Below are 20875 nucleotides of genomic sequence, written 5' to 3' on the forward strand. Positions count from 1 at the left end.
GGTAATTTCGTCTTTTCAATCAAATATTAATAGAAAATACTAACAAAACTTGACGAAAGGTAGGAAAGTGTCATTTTGAATCTTGGTGGGTGACAAGTATTATGTCAAACTTTGGGCGGGAAAATGTAATTCTCCCTTATCTTTTCTACTATTCGTTGGTAATTACAATTAATTAAATATTTGTTGACTATATTATTTATAATCGACGACCTCCATATCCCTCAGCCTTTTCTTTTTTCTCTTCCATTTCAAACAAGAAGTCGTACAACACTCTCTGCGATCACTCAGGTAAATTTCACCTGTTTTTGCTCTTTGCCTTGTGTGTGCGTTTCAGTTTGTTGATCGACTTATTGAAAGTTTTTGTGTATGTATACGTGTATTTAACTATGTATGTGTGCATGTGCAGAGATAGAGAGGGAGACTGGAAGATTGAGGTTTCGAGGCGTTTAGTTGATGGAATAATTGTTGTCTGATTGAGTGTTGAGTGCGAAATTAGCGTAATTCTGATAGTCTGACGCGATGGGTGAGCGACTTGTCGGCTCGGAGATTCATGGATTCCATACTTTGAGAGGTGCGGACACTTTTCAACTTTTGTGGTTTTGAGTTTTTAATTGTGGATATAGATGTACTCGACTGTCGATTTTAGGTGTCTGTTGTTTGAATTGGTTGATAGTTGGGTATTGGAAACGAACATTTGAAAGTGTTTTTCTGGCTGTTTGAATTAAGTATCTGGAAGTAAAAAGGTTGGAGTTAGTTTTGGGTTAAAAAGAATAACAATTAGTAATTCATATGCTGAACAACTTCTTTGGAGCAAGAGAAATAATTCTTAATACCAATTTCAGCTATTTTTGTGAGAATATGTGGCATTCTCAAGGTTCTTTGCTGTATTGTGGTAAAGTTTCATTCATGTTTTCAAAATATAAAGGTTTTATTGGCAGAATATAAAGGTTTTATTGGTTTCTTGTTTGGGCAGATTTGGATGTTGGGACCATGATGGAGGAAGCAAAAACGAGATGGCTACGCCCAAATGAAATTCATGCTATATTATGTAATAGCAAGCATTTCAGCATCAATGCCAAGCCAGTGAACTTGCCGAAAAGTAACTATTTTTTTTTACTGCAAACGTGAATGTAAAACGTTTAGGTCTATATTGCTTCCCTGTTCATAAACTGACTCAAACTAGACTTTGTGATTACACCCTGTCACGTTGTTAGTTCTCACTACTTCTGTGACAAATTGTAACATTCACTTCCTGTTTGTTCCATGATTTTTTCTTGTTCTTTGGGAATTGCTTTTGTCCTTGCATCTGAATTGAACCAAACCTCAGGGCCATATTAGTTGAGATTGGCTAAGAATGCTATTGTTATCATAACTCAACTAGCTGAGCTGCAAACCTGAACTAATTGGGGTTGTCTATGAATTATCATTTTTAATGTTGTAAATAGTGCCTAGTTGATCTTAGTGAGCCAATAAACCATTTGCATCTATATGTTGGGAATAGGAGTAACACCAAGTTACATCCCTTAAAACTTCAAGCGTACATAATACTTTAAAATAGTTAATCCTCTGTGTTATTTGATTGTTAACTCTTAAGATATTGTATAATCAGTGCACTTGGATTTGATGAAATTTGCAGGTGTTCTCCCAATATTTCTTGGTTCATAAACTGCTAAAACCAACTACCTGTAACAATATATCAATTTTCTTGTAATATAACAGGTGGCACTGTTGTATTGTTTGACCGGAAGATGCTTAGGAATTTCCGGAAAGATGGTCATAACTGGAAGAAGAAAAAGGATGGGAAGACTGTTAAAGAGGCTCATGAGCACCTAAAAGTATGATTCTCTCATTTTATAATTTGTCATTTTATCTCTACCTTCCTCACTATAAGCTGCTTTAGCTTTCTTAATTGGGTATCTTGAGATTTAAATTTGATATTTGATAGAATTTAGTGAGAGTAAGAAAACCAAAAATTGGCAAGAAAGCAAGTGGATTTTCAATCTATCGAAAGTTCTGATTGGTATAATTTTTGATGTCTCTTAATGACTCTGAAATGCTTTTTTCCTTTATTTATTAAGTAAAAATTTTGGGAAAATGTTTGGACCAGTGAACTCCAAAGAAATATTTTACTTATTTTCCATGCCTTTAGCAGGCTCCAGTATGATGTAATTGTCATTCTGTGTCATGGTCCAGGTTGGTAATGAAGAGAGGATTCATGTATACTATGCACATGGTGAAGATAGCCCAACCTTCGTTCGCAGATGTTATTGGCTACTTGATAAGTATGCAATCTTGTGGATCTATCAGTGAACTGTTCCAACCTTTTGACATGCATTATTTACTTTCTAATAAAAGATGATGCACTCTCTCTCTTTCTCTCTCTCCTCTTGTGTAGGATGTAAGGTTGCTTATGAGTAGTCTGACTTTGGTTTCATTGTCTTTTATGTTTCAGGAGTCTGGAAAACATAGTCCTTGTTCATTATCGGGAAACTCAGGAGGTAGGTTGTATGATAACACATCAGCTGTGCTAATGCTTTTTATGAATGGGTTCTTTGTTGGAATAATGTCTACATCTTGCATATGATTTCAGTCATTTCTCTATGAGCCATCTTTCCTTAGATGCAGTAAGTCATAATATAAGTATGCAATGGCATGTGGTTTTTACCTCAATAAGGGATCAGGTTATATCAGAACAAAGTGTTCCTATTTTTTTAAGAAACACTTTAAGTTCCAGTTGTGAGTATGGTATCAGTTTTAGAGCTGGTAATATTATCTGTTTTATATAAACTTTTGTTAGGATCCCAAATTGAAAGGGAAAAGGGTGGGCATGTGGGTTATAAAGGCTTGGGTACCCTCCCTTGGCAAGCCGGTTTTCCAAGGAGAGTTCTACCCAAGCCCATGAAAGACCCATGGCCCAGCCCAAATTGTTGAGTTATTAGAGTGGGTTCCTATAAATTGGTATTAGAGCATGATCCTGCGCACGCGTGGCAGGCTGACTTTGGGCCCGGGCTGTTACACCAAGGAAAGGGGATCCGCGAAGTCACCCAAGGGGTAAAGAGGCTGACGTGGAGCCCACGCAGCAGGACCCAATGGGCGCCCTGAGGGGTTGAGAAGGAGAGTTGCTGACAGGCTTCTAGGCGAAGTAAGACTCAAAGGGAGGGCAGTAAAGGCCGATGAGGCCCGGCGCTCTCTGGAAAGAAGACCAACGAGGGTGTTGGGTCTCGAAGCGTGGGAGATTGTTAGGATTCCACATTGAAAGAGAAAAGGGTGGGCATGTGGGTTATAAAGGCTTGGACACCCTCCCTTGGCAAGCCGGTTTTCCAAGAAGAGTGCCCATGAAAGACCCATGGCCCAGCCCAAATGGTTGAGTAGTGGATTGAGGGGATGTTGGCTGGAAACTTGCACGGGTTTAGGCTAGGACAGGTGGCGATTGGGGGTTAGGACAGCAAAGGAATTCAGTTAGGGAGAGAGAGAGAGAGAGAGAGAGAGAGAGAGAGAGAGAGAGAGAGAGCTGGAGGATAAAAAGAGAGGCAGAGAGCTGATTAGGGCAAAGAAGAATATAGGGAAATTTGGTAGGAGCTAACCCTTGAAGTTAGCAATTAGGAAGGAGCTGGCCCTCAAAGTCCAGCATTGTTTTTCCTTTCATATTTTGATTTTGTCCTTTTGGGTTGATGTGCTGGGTATATTTTGTTTTTTGCTACCATTGTTATCAATTTGTTGAATATCAATACACATATCTATTATCTTCCTATTTCTTGGCTGTTGGCTATTATTATTTTACTGTTTTGTTGAGTTTTGGGAGTGGATTCTCATCAATTGGTATCAGAGTAGTTCGATTGTGGGATGGTTGGTACAAGAATGGAAGTTAGAATAGCAAATGTTGAGAGGGAAGTGTCAAAACTTGGGAGAGATATTGGTGTTGTTCTGGATGGTTTGATGGAAATACGAGCTTGGATGAGAAGGAAAGATGAAGAAGAAGTAAGGAGAAGAGATCGAGAGAAATCGCCGGAAGTTCCACAGTCATCGAGAACTATTGACAACCAAAATCTGGGAAATCAAACGGAGGCAGGAGGAACTTATGAATCTATTCGGCAGCTAGGCTTGGTGGAGGAAGATCAGAGTAAGTTTGAGGTTGTTTCAGCCCTGTTAAGTGAAGAGAAAGAAGAAATTTTGAGGGCTGCTGTTGTAACTGGGCTGAAACCTGAAATTAGGGTTGAAGAAAGATTGGGTCAATCCAACTCAATAGTCCAATTAATTAAGTGGGCCCAAAGAATAGAGGAAAAAAATTGGGCTTGGGAGGATTTAAAATATGGGCTGAGCAAACATGGGAAAACAAATATAACTGGGCTGAAAAGTTATTCTAGTCTTTGCAGGCTTGAAGACCAGGCCAAAACCCAATTCAATTTTGACCTACCCAGATCTAATAGCCAGATTAATACCTATTCCCCAAATCAGACTCATATTCGACGAAGCTTCACCGAAAATCATTCCTGCTCAGGGTCAACGCCCATGATCAACAACGAATCGACCCCTTTTCGGCGAATGATAGAAGATGAGGAAGAGTTGGGTAAAGAAGAAGAGGGCGGTGAAGGAGTGGAGGAGCGGGATGGTGTCGGGTAGACAATCTCCATCTTCCCACCTTGAGGACAAGGTGGTAGTGCTTGGGGAGGGTAATGATAGGACTTGGATAATGAGGGTGTAGGAAAAGTGAAATAAGATAGCAAGTAATGGATTGAGGGGATGTTGGCTGGAAACTTCCATGGGTTTAGGCTAGGACAGGTGGCGATTGGGGGTTAGGACATCAAAAGAATTCAGTTAGGGAGAGAGAGAGAGCTGGAGGATAAAAAGAGAGGCAGAGAGCTGATTAGGGCAGAGAAGAATACAGGGAAATTTGGGAGGAGCTAACCCTTGAAGTTAGCAATTAGGGAGGAGCTGGCCCTCGAAGTCCAGCGTTGTTTTTCCTTTCATATTTTGATTTTGTCCTTTTGGGTTGATGTGCTGGGTATATTTTGTTGTTTGCTACCATTGTTGTCAATTTGTTGAATATCAATACACATATCTATTTTCTTCCTATTTCTTGGCTGCTGGCTGTTATTATTTTACTGTTTTGTTGAGTTTTGGGAGTGGATTCTCATCAACTTTCAATGTATCATCTCTGAGGAAGTTGATTTATACATTTCTTTTTCCATTCGCTAGTGTCCTGAAAGTGCTTCCGAACACCTATATACTTAGTTAATTATGATACAATTGCAGGGTTCTCCAGCCACCCCACCGAATTCACACTCTAGCTCAGTTTCAGACCAGTCTGCTCCATGGCGTTTACCTGAAGAATTTGATTCTGGAGCTGGTCGTGCATATTATGCTGGGGAGAAAGAACTAGCTGGTAATTGTTGTTGAATTAATTTGAATTGAATTGTCAAGTCTTTCTAGTTCTTAGTTGCATTTTTGGATGATTTAAATGGGAATTCTTAGTTCAGCTTGGTTCAGAAATTAACTCGCCCTATACCTTTTATTGAGTCAACAGAGCAAAATGACAATCTAACTGTCCAAAATCATGAATTGAGACTTCTTGAAATCAATACACTTGAATGGGATGATCTTGTGGTGGCAAATGATTCCAATAATTCAACTGTAACCAGTGGAGGTAATATGCTAGTTACAGGGTAGCCAGTAGTTTGATCAAGAACATATTTGGGTTCTTTGTATTTATAAATTCTCTTAATCTTATCTATCTTTGGGTGACAGGCAAGGTTTCATACTTAGGCCAACAAAATCACTCTGCAATAAGTGGGGGCGTGAGTAATGTAAGCTGGATTGTTCATGCTTTTGAATTTTTTCGTTGGACTAGTTGTTGCTTTCCATGTGAAATTCTTGTTTCTAATCTTAGTTCTGTTATTTTCTTTCACTGCACTAGTAATCTCATCTATTTCTGACCTCAAACATTACTACAGTTGAGCATGATTTTGTCATTATTGTTAAATTTTGGTCTTTTGACTTTGGAGCTTGTTTATTGTGTTAACATATGTAGTTCACAATATTAAGTTCAAACTTTGATGCTGGGAGGGTTAACTGTTACTCTACAATGTAGCTGTTTAGAAGCTTCATATGCTTCCCAGTAACTAAAATTCAAGTATCTTAATATTTTGTTCCCTTGATTTTTCATGTGGTAATTTTTACATTGAGCAGATAAAATATCCATAAAGTAACTTCAGTTTGAGGGTACATTTGCTCAGTTGCTCACAATCCAGTTGGTTAGCTGATTTGATGCACTGTAGCACTTTTATTTCATATTTTACTTCTTATAGACACCATGATGAGCAAACCTTAGCCACAATATTGCACAGCTTAATGTCATTAAATTTGCTTGAACCACTTAATTTGTTGCGTATATTTGTTAGCAGAGAATTAACGATATACTAATTTATCTTTGCAGGGCGGCTCTGTTCCAGCCCATGATCTGTTTGCAGAAGTTTCTTCTGTTGGTAATCTAACTCAGCCAATTACTAGGAGTGACAATGCTCATTTCAATATTCTGGAAGGAGTTTATGGTCAAACTATGGGGAGTCAGGTGAATTTAGACATAGAGAGAAAGGATTTTACGGTGTGCACTAGTGATACGCTGGACATTTTGGCCAGTCATGGTTTGCAGAGTCAGGACAGTTTTGGAAAATGGATGAACCATATCATTACTGACTCTCCGGGTTCAGTGGATGACCCTCTTCAATCATCAATTTTATCTGGTGATCAGCAATACACTGTTTATGATCACATCTTTAACATAACAGATGTTGCACCCGCATGGGCCTTTTCAACTGAAAAGACCAAGGTATTTCTTTTGGCTACTTTCCTCTGTTAGTGTCTTTTGTATTTTTTATGGTTGGTGGTTCTCTCTCAACAGACTATATTTAGGGCTCCTACATTGATTAGCACCTTTTACTTTTTCAAAATAAAAATAAATAAATAGAAGGGACAAGAGGCTTGGTCCTTGATGGTATGGATAATATATCTATAAATGAGATGAAAATATTTGGGTATAGATAAATCTTAAGATTACAGCTTGTTTCGTGGCATTGTTCAGGCTTTATTCAAACTGAACAATACATGCCAATCAAGATTCATGCATTTNAACTAAAATTCAAGTATCTTAATATTTTGTTCCCTTGATTTTTCATGTGGTAATTTTTACATTGAGCAGATAAAATATCCATAAAGTAACTTCAGTTTGAGGGTACATTTGCTCAGTTGCTCACAATCCAGTTGGTTAGCTGATTTGATGCACTGTAGCACTTTTATTTCATATTTTACTTCTTATAGACACCATGATGAGCAAACCTTAGCCACAATATTGCACAGCTTAATGTCATTAAATTTGCTTGAACCACTTAATTTGTTGCGTATATTTGTTAGCAGAGAATTAACGATATACTAATTTATCTTTGCAGGGCGGCTCTGTTCCAGCCCATGATCTGTTTGCAGAAGTTTCTTCTGTTGGTAATCTAACTCAGCCAATTACTAGGAGTGACAATGCTCATTTCAATATTCTGGAAGGAGTTTATGGTCAAACTATGGGGAGTCAGGTGAATTTAGACATAGAGAGAAAGGATTTTACGGTGTGCACTAGTGATACGCTGGACATTTTGGCCAGTCATGGTTTGCAGAGTCAGGACAGTTTTGGAAAATGGATGAACCATATCATTACTGACTCTCCGGGTTCAGTGGATGACCCTCTTCAATCATCAATTTTATCTGGTGATCAGCAATACACTGTTTATGATCACATCTTTAACATAACAGATGTTGCACCCGCATGGGCCTTTTCAACTGAAAAGACCAAGGTATTTCTTTTGGCTACTTTCCTCTGTTAGTGTCTTTTGTATTTTTTATGGTTGGTGGTTCTCTCTCAACAGACTATATTTAGGGCTCCTACATTGATTAGCACCTTTTACTTTTTCAAAATAAAAATAAATAAATAGAAGGGACAAGAGGCTTGGTCCTTGATGGTATGGATAATATATCTATAAATGAGATGAAAATATTTGGGTATAGATAAATCTTAAGATTACAGCTTGTTTCGTGGCATTGTTCAGGCTTTATTCAAACTGAACAATACATGCCAATCAAGATTCATGCATTTTGAGTTGGTACCATGAGGTTCACCTATTGGTAAGTATAGTTGAATGCTGAATAATTATTAAGAGTTAATGAAAAGGAAATAAAAATGAAAAAAAAAAAAAAAATGAAAAGAATGTAAATGAAATCCTGAAAGCTGTTACGGTAGAAAGCCCTGCAACAATTTGCTACCATGATCTCTGAGAATTAGTTTATGAACTTCAATAATCTAATCTCATTTAAAATTTAGTTAAGAAAACTAGGTGCATTTAAAATTTTGTGCAATTACTGAGTCCTTTCTCCTAAGCATGGTGGAAGAATGTTTGTGAATGTTTTACCTGCAAGATTAGTTACTGTTGTCATAATCTCTGTGAATTCTGAAGACCAATGTGTTATGAGGCTAATCGAATCTCTGGTTTCAATTTGTTCATCACTGCACGAGTGCATGTGTTGCTTTACCTAAGGAAAGACAGGATTTGGACTGAATATCTCTGTTTCAATTTTTGCAGTTTTGATCATGAAAGTTCATTTAGACCATTCTATTGCAAAGTTTATCTGATGTGTGTGTATAATATTGTGATTTTTCTGGATGGATTTTTTTTGGGCTAAAGCTTTTACTAATGTTTACTGTAAAATTTTGATTCTAATTTAGTCGTTGTTGCAGATTCTAATTACTGGATTCTTTCACGAGGAATATTTACATCTTGCCAAGTCCAATTTGTTATGTGTCTGTGGTGATGTATGTCTGCCTGCAGATGTTGTTCAGGTTGGGGTGTACCGCTGTTTGGTATCACCACATTCTCCTGGATTAGTAAACCTTTATATGAGTATTGATGGCCATAAACCTATCAGCCAAATTCTTAATTTTGAGTATCGTGCTCCTTTAGTGCATGAGCCGGTGGTTTTGTCAGAAGACAAGGCTAAGTGGGAAGAGTTTCAACTTCAGACAAGGCTTGCTTGTCTTCTTTTCTCTACATCCAAGGGCCCTAACATTTTATCTGGTAAAGTGTCACCAAATGCCCTGACAGAGGCTAAGAAGTTTATTCTGAAAACCTCTCATATTTGCAATAGTTGGGCATATTTGAACAAGTTAATTGGAAAAAATACGACTTCAGTTCCAGAAGTGAAAGACAGTTTGTTTGAACTCACTTTGAAGAACAAGTTAAAAGAATGGCTTGTAGAAAAAATAGTTGAAGGATGTAAAGCCACTGAATATGATAGTCAAGGTCAAGGAGTAATACATTTGTGTGCTATTCTTGGATACACATGGGCTATTCATCTATTTTCATGGTCAGGCTTATCATTGGATTTTCGAGATAAATATGGGTGGACAGCTCTTCATTGGGCTGCATATTGTGGAAGGTATCGTTTTACTAAAATCATTTTAATTTGCTGAAGAGATTTTCTTTATTGTATCTTATTCCTCATGGGCTCAAATTAGTAACTTCTATAACTTCCTTTCATTAAACCTCACTATGAGAAGTTGGCTCTGTTTTTTAGTATTTTTATGTTTCACTGTTTACTTTTCTAAAATACATAGATGTAAAGAGGCTATATGTAGTTAAAAATAACTTCAATTTGGAAATCCTTTGTGCATTATATAAATGGATAGGGAGCATATGATTCCACTCTATTTTTTGAGGGTTTTTTCTTATCCTCTTGATTGTTTCTATTGGAGATCAATGTACAATAATTTCCATTTGCAGGGAGCAAATGGTTGCAACTCTTTTATCAGTTGGGGCAAAGCCAAACTTAGTCACAGACCCCACCTCAGAAAATCCTGGTGGATGCACTGTTGCAGATCTCGCATCTAAGCGGGGTTATGAGGGCTTAGCAGCTTATGTTTCAGAAAAGGCTTTAGTAGCGCAGTTCAATGATATGACCATAGCTGGAAATATTAGTGGAACACTGCCAACAGGCACAACTGAGGTTGTAAATACTCAGAACCTCACTGAGGATGAGCTTAATCTGAAGGATACTTTGACAGCTTACCGGAATGCTGCTTCAGCAGCAGCACGTATTCAAGCTGCATTCAGGGAGCACTCCCTAAAAGTACAGACTAAAGCAATTCAGTTTTCCAATCCTGAGGATGAAGCACAAAGTATAATTGCTGCAATGAAGATTCAGCATGCATATCGCAACTTTGATACACGGAAAAAAATGGCAGCTGCTGTCCACATCCAACATAGGTTCCGTTCATGGAAAATTCGTAAAGATTTTCTTAATAAGCGTCGTCAAGCTATCAAAATTCAAGTAATTCTTTATCCCCTTTTTTAACTTATTGCACGAATAGAAAATGTTGTGATGGTTGACCTGGGCCCCAATTGCATGTTTGGTCTGTTGACATTCAGATCAGAATTTTGTAGAGAATCTGAGTAGTTAACAACTATTGGCACTAAATTACACATTAATTGTTCCCTTCCAAATCCCTATCTGTGACATGCTTTTAGGTTATACTAATATGAAAGATCCAGAAAATAATAATTGACTACATTGCATTATTTTCTGATACAGGCTGCCTTCCGAGGCTTCCAAGTAAGGAAGCAGTATCGTAAGATTCTCTGGTCAGTTGGGGTGCTTGAGAAAGCAATTCTGCGCTGGCGATTAAAAAGAAAAGGTTTCCGTGGTTTTCAAGTTGACCCTGGTGCCGAAGCAGTTGAGGATCAGAAGCAAGATAGTGATGTAGAGGAGGACTTCTATAGAGCCAGCCGTAAACAAGCTGAAGAGCGTGTTGAGAGATCAGTTGTACGGGTTCAAGCCATGTTTCGGTCAAAGAAAGCACAAGAAGATTATAGGAGGATGAAGATGGCACATGATCAAGCAAGGGTGAGTGATTTACAATGAAAATTAATGGAGTTACATCTAAGTGTGTACGATATACTGATCAAATTTTATTTTGTGCAGCTGGAATACGAAGGGTTACTTCACCCAGAGGTTGAAATGGACACTTGAAGAGGACGAGAAGCGGGTTTCATTGACGTTTGGAAGCTTGGAAATCTGACATATTCGAGGACACTTTTGGACCATAAATGACTCGGTGAAGAAGTTAAGTGTATTCAACCTGTACATTTGTAAATGCCTGTAGGTTAAGTGTGCACTCTTGTTGGCCCTTTCAACTGTTTTAAGATTTTTGAAAGGGTCATAATTTCAGTCTCGTGTAATCCAGTCTTTCCTGGCTTTTGCGTTTGGATACTCTTTGTTATTGACACCATTTCAAGATCTAGGCTCTAAGTTCATGGATGGAAACTGAATTTAGGTAGTATTTCTCATAGCATTGTATAATGCAATATTCTGTCTAAATAATGAATACGGGGTCTGTACTTCACCATTCTTGTTTTTGCGATAACAGAATCTATATGGTTGTGCCAAACAGCGCAAGACTCAGTCGAATGAGTTTACTTTTTTTTTTATTTTGCCACTAGAATTTTGAGTCGAATTTCTTGAAACATAAATTTGAAGATGTCCTTTCGTGGCATTCTTGTGTTGGCTGTGCGCACAAGTTCATTCATCCTCCTTGGCTTATGGTTGCTATAAAGGAATATTAAATAGAACCTCCTCCACGAATACCTTCGAGTACGGTTGATTGGCTTCTACAGCGAGTATGAAAAAGGACGGGCATAGTATTTTATTGGGAGTAGGTGAAAGCACGAAGTAGGTGGTGCATCCTCCATCATAATTTTTTGTTCATCAACCACGCTTACTATGACGAATTGATTGATTATGGCATGGACCACGACCGCGTTTATTGAAGCAAAAAAATGTAAAGAAAATTTGGCCTTATTAATATGATTCAATTGCCAGAGAGGACCACCTGGACAGCCAAGTTATTAAAAAGTCTAAAAAGTAAAAACATAGACCGCAGCCAGCCTTCAATGAAAAACCAACAAAACCATTGTACTAGAAAACCCAGCTTTAACTTATATATTACAGCCATACTTACAGCACACAGAAAGTTTCCAAGCTAATATTGACGTATTAGACTTTCACCAACTATATTTAACTTTCCCTCAAGGCTCTAACACAAGCTAATACTATAACGGAGACATAGCAACAGCTCTACGAAGGTTACTATCTATAAGATGATTTATCATTTTGTATGTTATTTGATGTACTGTGAGAGCCACTGGAAACCCTCACCATAACCCATTTTGCGGACAATGCTGCACATGAAAACCTCGAGAGGGCGGACATTTAAGCCGTCTAGATCAACCTTCCCCTTGCCTGTTGTGAAATTCGTTAGGCCCATGTAGTAGCGCAACTCTTCCTCCGAAGCTGCATATGGTATGTCGATCTTGTTTCCCAGAATAAGAAAAGGGACATTGGTTAGTGTTTCGTCTGAGAGAAGAGCATCAAGCTCCTTCTTTGACTCCGCAAATCTTTCCTTGTCGTAAGCATCAACCAAGTAAACCACAGCATCAACCTGCATGACAAAAATATTGCACATAGTTTGAAAATTTAACATTCAACAAATATTCACAAATGAATTATATAATGAGTAATACTAGCCTTACAAAGAGGCATAAAAAAAAGAGAAATTCAACCTTTAAAAGAAGGGAAAAAGAGAGAGAGAGGCAATCATGAATTTTAAAGGTTGGATTTGTCTCTTTGTATGCCTCTTTGTAAGGCTAGTATTACTCTTATATAATACAGTAAAGTAACACAAGATGTTGCCAGCAATGAAATGAATAAGTAATTGCAGCACATCACAGCCAAGAAACCAGAAACAAATGTTTAATGTATTCATCTAAAAAGGATCCATTTAAATGAATTGAATAGAACCAAATTTCAGCCATAGTTGAACTATGAAACAGTAATAACAAAACTAAAATAATTAGGCGATTCCCACTTAAATTTGTAACACGAATCCATAGTTATTTTTCAATTGCAATCTCATAGTTTAGGTGTTTGAATTGGCAAAGCAATAACTACCTTAAATGCCAAAGTTAAAAATTTTAAAGTTACAATACAGAATTCACTGTAATTTCTCAGCAAAAACGTGGTACTAGAGCAAAGCATTTGTTCTTCTACTCGTATATCCATTTTCTAAAATCCAATTTACTTGACAATATAATACGATAAAAAATTAAGACTTTTCATGAATAAAATAAACCTTGGCGTAGTAGTCTCTCCAGACTCTGCGAGCGATCTGATGACCACCCAAATCAAAGGCTTTGAAATGTATCCTCCCTATGTTCAATTCTTCTGATGTTGGGTATTGGGTTGGCTGATGCTGCACCAACCTCTGCAACCAATTTATTTTATTAATAAACTATTAAATTCAAACCCCACTAGTATAAACTCATAATAAAGAAATAATTAATGCATTTTCTAAAACAATTAAACGGCACCTCATCCTTGAGCATGTGAAGCAGCGTCGTCTTGCCAGAATTATCAAGACCCAAAAATAAAATCTTTGCTTCCTTGTGATATAAACCAAGAGTAGCAAGGATTCCATAGAACCAATCAACAAGAAACATTTTTTTTTTTTTTTTTTTTTTTGGTTCTTTTAATTTATTGTATCGGTCGTGTTTGGTTGGGCAGAAAGGTAAGAGAATCTCTGAGAAAACAAAGAGCCAAGCTCGATTTAACTCAGTTGTAGATTTATACTATGAGGTGGAACCGAGATTACCGGTTTGGCCGGTGGTGAGATGATTTGTACTGCTGGAGGGAAAATGGGATGACCGGGAATGACAGGTTTCTGTGTCGGCGTACACGTGGAGCATGTTCATTAGCTAGTACGCGTCACCTGGGCTGTCATTACCGTCCGATTTAGGACCTAGTTTGATGATGATGATGTTGTCATGAAAGTGACAGCTTCAAGGAGAGATTTTATAGTACCACAATAACGCATGGAACAAAAAAGATACGGGATATATCCAACGGTGCATATCGTTTCGTTTTTATGAGCGCTTAATAATAAATCGAATAAATAAATATTTTAAGATCTATTAAATTTTTTATTTAAAGACACAAAATAAAAAACTGTTTGATTATGAAAACACCCTTCAATATTTGAGGGGAAAAGCATTTCCAATAAGTATTTTCTAAAACATAAACATAATATTTAAATAAAAAATTACACTTCAATAACCGAGTAGGATGATAAAGACTTTAGATATATTACTCAATAGTTTTTAAATTCAATTCCCCTCGATTGATTGCTAAAGATGACACTAAAGGGTTTATCCGATCATTAATTTCAAGATTTTGAGATATTAGAGTTTACCCGATCGTTAACTTCAATGTTTAAAGGATAAGTCGAAGTATACAGAAACTGACCCAAACATCTCTGATCACAAAAAATAAAATAATAATAATAATAATAATTAAAAATGAAACCATTAACAAGCTTATATTAGTGTAAAAGCTCATATTTAGCACCATTAGAATAGCTTAAAAAGCCACAAAGGCAGCTAACACAAAAGGAGATACAAATAGGAAGAAACTTTACAGGGAAGTCCAGAACGATAATCCTAATTAACCGTAAGCACAAGTAGTAGTAGTTGCTTACAAACTTGTTCTGCAAAAACCAAATTCACATTGAATAATAATGCAATAGTAGATAAAGTCTTCATTAGCCCTAAAAAGGGAACAAAATTTTCAAATTTTCAATTCAATTGTTGTCAAAGACAGCAAAAAATGACATGAAGAAAAAAAAATCCCAGAAGAATGAATACACGGTATGGCCATATGATCTGATCAAACTCTACTTGATATATTGCGAGAGCCACTTGAAGCCATCGCCATATCCCATCTTGCGCACGATACTGCACATGAAGACTTCAAGGGGTCGAACATTTGACTCTGTAAGATTCACCTTCCCCTTTCCAGTAGTGAAATTGGTCAGCCCCAGATGAAAACGGAGCTCGTCTTCTGAAGCTGCATAGGGAATGTCAATCTTGTTTCCTAAAATGAGAAAAGGAACATTGGCCAGGGCTTCATCTGAAAGGAGAGCATCCAGCTCGCGCTTTGATTCCGTAAACCTCTCCTTGTCATAGGCATCTACCAAGTAAACCACTGCATCCACCTGTTCAACAAGGGGAGGGGAAAATGGTGGCATTAGTTCTTTGACATGCATATTGTTCTAGGGAACGTTAAGAGACCTATACATTTGGCATTAATTTCGAGGCAAATAAAATGGGACCAGAAGCCACTCAATAATAAAGGAACTCGAGTCGCGCAGAGCAAGTATTCCAGTGATAGGGAAAATGAATAGCAAAATTTAAGTAAAATCAGGATCAACATGTGCCTCACATGGTTATCCTTGTCAGCAATTTAAAAATCAGACCTGGAATCAACTCAGAAGCAACAACAAACACGATGACCAAAGAATCAATTAACCACTTTCTTACTTTTTCGACAAAATCTGTAAATGATTTCAAATGAGGAAATTGATAGTCTGTTCTGTTTTTTCTTTTCTAGAAATGGAGGGCAGAGCTCACCTAGCTTGATCCAAAAGAAATTACCATTAACACAAGGAAGATTTTATAAAGAACCCTTTCTGGGAAAGACATAATTCTTCAGAAATGAAACCAACTTCTCTTTCAACCCACTTTCATAAATCAATCATCAATGTTTCCCAAAGAACATAATGTATGGAGAGCTACTATTAAAACACCTCCCAGGTAAAGAAGAGGCGCTATCAGCGAAACTTCCATTGTCAATATTTGCCTTCCATGAATCAGATAAACACCAGCAAACCTTATCTGGGATTATGAAGGCATAACAACAAATCAAGTGATTTTTTTCATTTCAAAAGGAAACACAAAAATTCGAAGCTGCAATTTCATCTCAATCCAATCACATGACAGACACAATAAGATAAACAGTCGCTTGATAACTCAATCAAAAGGAATCCAAACAAACTGAAACGTGTATAATAAACCTAGAAACAAATAGATCAAATTAAGAAGATAAGGTACCTTAGAATAGTAATCTTTCCAGACACGGCGAGCGATCTGGTGGCCACCCAAATCGAAAGCTTTGAACTTGATTTTTCCAATGCTCAGTTCCTCCGAGGTGGGATGTTGTGTCGGTTGGTGCTGTACCAATCTCTGCAATCACATCAATTAAAAAGACAAAAACAGTTTCAACATCTGGACAAATACGACACGTAACAGAATAAAACGTTTAAAAGAATTAGCGAAACCTCGTCTTTCAACATGTGAAGAAGGGTGGTTTTGCCGGCGTTGTCGAGGCCTAAGAAGAGAATCTTGGCTTCTTTTTGCCATAAACCGAGAGAAGCGAGAACGCCGTAGAACCAGTCAAAGAGGAACATAGTTTTGATTTTGATAGAGTTGGGTTAAAGAAGAAGAGGAATGTTAAAGGGAATGATGAGATCCAGAGAAATGGCAGAGGATAGAGATCTGTAAGAAAGAAAGAAATGAATGGGAGGAGGAGTTGGGTTGGGTTGGGTTACTTGCGCTGTGTGTCGGTTTTTACGTTTTGCAGCAACTTCAGCGTTACAGCTAGCCTAGCTGCTGTTTACTATGCTCTCCATTTTATTTTATTTTTATTGTTTCACATGGGCGAAACGCGTTCCTCACCATCAACGCCTAACTGGTTTGGTTTGGTAATTTGGTTCTTAACTAATTCTATATCAAAAGAGCAAATTTAGCGAACCCAAGAGCAGGCCCGGCCCATTATCGGGATCGGCCCAGACCCAAATCTAGCCCGACCAAACTTATGCCAACCGCTATTAAACACCTATATGAATTAGGGTTTTGCTCTCTGTGTCTTCTTCTCGTTTGCTTACAAGAGAAAATCTTTTAACAGAGCCGCAGTCTCTCTTTCTCAAAACGGTACGTTTCAAAGATCATCATCTCTATGCTTCCTTAAACCCTTGAAAATTGAGACATATATAGTTGTATTTGTATATTAACTCTTTTATAGTAGTTTATCAGTTTGTGTTAAATTTTTGTTTTTGTGATAGAGATGGCGAAGTCGAAGAATCACACAGCTCACAACCAGTCATACAAGGCTCACAAGAACGGAATCAAGAAACCCAAAAGGCACCGTCACACATCCACCAAAGGGGTACCTTTTCTTTGATTATCTTTTTTTTTTTTTTTTAATTCAATTTAAATGAAGTTTTTATTTATTTATTTATGTTATGATGTAGATGGACCCCAAGTTTTTGAGGAACCAGAGGTATGCAAGGAAGCACAACAAGAAGGGAGCTGAATCAGGTGCTGACGAAGAGTAGACTCTTTTCCTTTGAAAAGATGAGAGCTCTTTTTTGTTATGGGGTTTACTTTACTATCCTGTTTTTAAGATCTAGTTGTTTCTTCAATGGATATTGTTCTTAGTACTGTAATGACTTGATGGTACCCTTTAGCAGATTTTATTATTGAGCCGGTTTTATTTTATGGATTCTTACTGATGTTTTGCTAAAGATTCAATTTTTTAAGCTCTTTATTGTTCTTGCTTCTTTTAGTTTAGCTGTTTTTTTGAGATTGAATCAATGGACTCATCCTTTTGGTTGGTACTAGAATGTGGACAATCAAAGTATTTTGATAGCAGTTTCATGCTTAAACCTACAAATTTAGCTGGTGGAATAGTGGAGTTCGTTAGCTGACTTGGGTCACTAGATTTTTGCTTTGATTAGGTAATTGGTTTATACTGCAATCTTATTATCATAGAATTTTGTTCATCAGACATTGATAGGTCATCGTCTGGAGTAGTTTGATATTGGTAGCTAATTAGCTGTTAATTTTTTCCCTAATTCAAGGTTATTTGAGATGAGAAGATGCTGTTGTATTTTTCATCTCTCTTTTCAATAAATTTATTTGATTAGGTGGTGTGAAATTACAGTCCAGTTTTGAGTTTCATTAAAGCCTGGTTTGTTCATTTTAGAACCTAAAGGTATGGGAGTAAATTTTCAATTGGGATCAGGGCTATTACACGATCGTTATTCAGGTCTAGTTCTGATCGATGAATTACCTTCTATGCTCACGATATCCTTTTTGAGCCAACCAAACACTTGGGTCTCCTGGTATCATGGATGGTTTTTTACATCATCAATTTGGTTTATCAATGGGATAATGGAAAAGGAAGATCATCTTATGCTGCTTATTTCGAAGCACCTTCCTCCAATGTATTAAAAACAGTGATTAGAAACCCGACCCATGTAGTGACTCAGCCAAGCCAGCATGTCACGGGTCAAGCGGTTTAACTGATTTGATTGGCGGGTCAAACCGATGTCCAAAGGTGTGAAATCGTGCAAAAACAAAACACCCCAAACACCATCGTCAGCATTAGCAAATAGGGTATGTTTCTGGCAACGACAATACTCCCAATCATCACGAAAAGACTTCTCTCAACCTCTTGATCAAAACCCTATCTCACCCCTCCCTTGTTCGCCTCCCCAATCATCGACGACAGCAAGGTGTTCTTAGTGAAATTGTTTTTGTGATTTCAGGTCGATTTGTTCACCGAAAATCGACGTTGTTGCCACCATTCTACTCACGAGTCATTCATCTTCAAAAGTCCTAAATTCTAGTTTTCAATTGTTCATGGATTGATGTCCTAATTTTTAGGGTTTTGGATGAATTGAAAATTTTGTAACCCAACTTGGTAAAGGTGGTGGGTCACGGTTGAATTGATTCAATTGGCTGGGCTGGGACAGATTCCTAATCACAGATTAAAAATAAAAAACGCCCAAAAATCAAAAATTGGAAAACTTGAATGTCTATTAACAATTAGCTAACACTTGTATATACAGTTACTCTTGTATAAAACAGTTGCCTCTTGTGCCTGTTACGAAGCTCTTATATCTAATATAAAATACTTGATAATAATTCAGGGGAAAGCCCCCATTTATTGTACTATTAAATTGTTACTGATACGTTTAATAGTATGAAGACTTTATTATTATTCAGCGCTTTCAAAGCATGAAAACTTAAAAGAGAACAATTGTAATTATATATTGAGTAAAATTATTGTCAATAAATTTGAAAGTTGTAATATTCATAGTTTTGTGAAATTCTGAAATGAAATTATTTTTTTGACATTTGCCTCTCTCCCTTTGAATTACTGTCTAACTCTGCCACTGGTAGTATGTTACCACATCAAGAAGAAATAGAAGAAACGTGTATACAACTACTGAATACACTTTGACCGCAAATTCCTTAAAGATATTTCTTCTGCTAGGCTGTGCTTCTTCTTGATTGGTTCTGCCTGGAGATGCACGGTTCTCTGAGACTCCCTAATACAAAAAATAGAATTTGTGTACGGTCATTTGGGATTTTGGAGTTAACATGCATCAGAAATGGCCAAACGGAACCATTTTATCAAACAGTTAAATGTCGACAAAATAATACTAAGAACAAACACAAGGCCTGATTTTAGTGTGATCCTGTACAGTCCGAACCTGCGTTTAACTTATTTGGGAGGATAGCCATGGATTATACTCATTATTTTATCATTTAGCATGAGAAACTAGAAAAGAACCAATGCAATCAAAGGTCAGGAAGTTGCCGTGAATATCAGAAGCTCACCTTTGCTGATTTAAACAGTTCATCAAGGACTTCGGACAGAGTTGGATGTGGATGAACTGCAAATCTGATGCCCTGCACGGTTTCAAAATTAATTAGCTACTGAATAAGATACAAAGAGAAAATTCTGTAATTTCTGAGAGCAGCATTTGGTAACAAGTTAGCATATTTTTGAGCTAGAGTATTGACTTAGTGGAATGGTCCGTGTGGCACCCTAACATCACACTTGAGAGGGGTAAGCCTACATCGACGCCTGTCATTGACTCGAGGTTCATCAGGGAAGCGGCTTTAGCTTTCGACCAGTTTGTGCAAGGAGGCCTAATCCCTTGTTCATGCTCCTAAAGAATCATTGCTAATGTGTTAAGAGGAAATACATTTGACGTCTCAGTTGTCAACCCTCATGTGAATGCTTCGCAACAAAACCGCTCAACCTCGTACACTTTTCACACTTGTTGCTCTTATCACGACGTTCTAAAATAAGGTCGTGACACTCTTCCACACCTGTTTGTATGCACACCCCCGTGCATAGAGTACAAAATTTTCTGTTGTGATTAGTGCAATCATTCTCAACTATAGCATAAAATATGATGAGCCTATTTCGGTTGCAATAATGATTAATGTATCACCCTTCCTGTTTTCTATAAGCAAGCTCAAGTAATAGTTACCTTTTACTAACAATGATAAATGGTAAATGTTAATGAATCTGCAAAGTTTATGAAAACAATAATACTACACCCACAACCATTTTATACAAACTCTCTCATAAACTTATATAATAAAAGATGATTGAGTGATTTTAATTTAAAATAAACTTTCACCGATCATCTTCTATCATGTCAATTTATGAAAAAAAATTTGTAAAAAAAAGCTGTTCATATAATATTACTCCAAAACATCTCTTACTGGCGGAAATGCGACGGAATTAGCCAACACTTGTACATGTACTTACTCTTGCTATAACAGTTCCCTCTTGTGCCTGTTCCGAAGCTCTTATATTAAATATTAATATAGTATTGAAAACTTATTATTCAGCACTTTCAAAGCATGAAAAGGGAACAATTATAATTATATTGAATAAAATTATTGTCAATAAATTTGAAAGTTCTAATATTCATGGCTTTTGTGAAATTTTGAAATAATTTTTTTTTTTTTTTTTATATTTGCCTCTCCTCTTTTGAATTAATAACTGTGCCACTCGATGTATAATAGCACATGAATAATAAGTAGAACAAACGCGTATCCAACTACGAAACACACCATGACCACAAAAT

General features: G+C 37.1%; 4 protein-coding genes and 1 non-coding gene across 8 annotated transcripts; 2 read left to right on the top strand and 3 right to left on the bottom strand.

The window, feature by feature from the left end:
• The first annotated feature begins 239 nt into the window (after positions 1-239).
• On the top strand, positions 240-11434 carry LOC116122781 (calmodulin-binding transcription activator 5-like). 4 transcript variants are annotated; one of them, XM_031408595.1, is made up of 15 exons: positions 240-288; positions 407-571; positions 974-1099; positions 1720-1835; positions 2194-2282; positions 2453-2498; positions 5254-5383; positions 5525-5644; positions 5746-5804; positions 6434-6740; positions 7717-7835; positions 8774-9471; positions 9816-10362; positions 10624-10935; positions 11014-11434. In XM_031408595.1, the coding sequence occupies exons 2-15, from the start codon at positions 520-522 to the stop codon at positions 11059-11061; spliced, it is 2769 nt and encodes a 922-aa protein (XP_031264455.1). In that variant the 5' UTR covers positions 240-288; positions 407-519; the 3' UTR covers positions 11062-11434. The 4 variants fall into 4 exon arrangements, with proteins under 4 accessions (XP_031264455.1, XP_031264452.1, XP_031264453.1 ...); XM_031408592.1 differs by lacking the exon at positions 7717-7835 and having other exon boundaries at positions 5525-5656; positions 6434-6826; XM_031408593.1 differs by lacking the exon at positions 7717-7835 and having other exon boundaries at positions 6434-6826.
• A 592-nt stretch (positions 11435-12026) lies between these two features.
• LOC116122778 (GTP-binding protein SAR1A-like) lies at positions 12027-13668 on the bottom strand. Its single transcript, XM_031408588.1, has 3 exons — positions 13458-13668; positions 13220-13351; positions 12027-12529 (listed from the first exon to the last, which is right to left on the bottom strand). The coding sequence occupies exons 1-3, from the start codon at positions 13584-13586 to the stop codon at positions 12209-12211; spliced, it is 582 nt and encodes a 193-aa protein (XP_031264448.1). The 5' UTR covers positions 13587-13668; the 3' UTR covers positions 12027-12208.
• Positions 13669-14567: 899 nt separating this feature from the next.
• Positions 14568-16652, bottom strand: LOC116122777 (GTP-binding protein SAR1A-like). Its single transcript, XM_031408587.1, has 3 exons — positions 16259-16652; positions 16032-16163; positions 14568-15136 (listed from the first exon to the last, which is right to left on the bottom strand). The coding sequence occupies exons 1-3, from the start codon at positions 16385-16387 to the stop codon at positions 14816-14818; spliced, it is 582 nt and encodes a 193-aa protein (XP_031264447.1). The 5' UTR covers positions 16388-16652; the 3' UTR covers positions 14568-14815.
• On the bottom strand, positions 15699-15822 carry LOC116122881. Its single transcript, XR_004126971.1, has one exon. It is a non-coding gene; the product is annotated as a small nucleolar RNA snoR83 (small nucleolar RNA).
• Positions 16653-16766: 114 nt separating the features above from the next.
• LOC116122779 (60S ribosomal protein L29-1-like) lies at positions 16767-17503 on the top strand. Its single transcript, XM_031408590.1, has 3 exons — positions 16767-16910; positions 17042-17145; positions 17231-17503. The coding sequence occupies exons 2-3, from the start codon at positions 17044-17046 to the stop codon at positions 17312-17314; spliced, it is 186 nt and encodes a 61-aa protein (XP_031264450.1). The 5' UTR covers positions 16767-16910; positions 17042-17043; the 3' UTR covers positions 17315-17503.
• Positions 17504-20875: the final 3372 nt, after the last annotated feature.

The sequence above is a fragment of the Pistacia vera genome, unplaced genomic scaffold (genome assembly GCF_008641045.1).
Source record: "Pistacia vera cultivar Batoury unplaced genomic scaffold, PisVer_v2 Contig138, whole genome shotgun sequence".
Classification (NCBI taxonomy): Eukaryota; Viridiplantae; Streptophyta; class Magnoliopsida; order Sapindales; family Anacardiaceae; genus Pistacia; species Pistacia vera.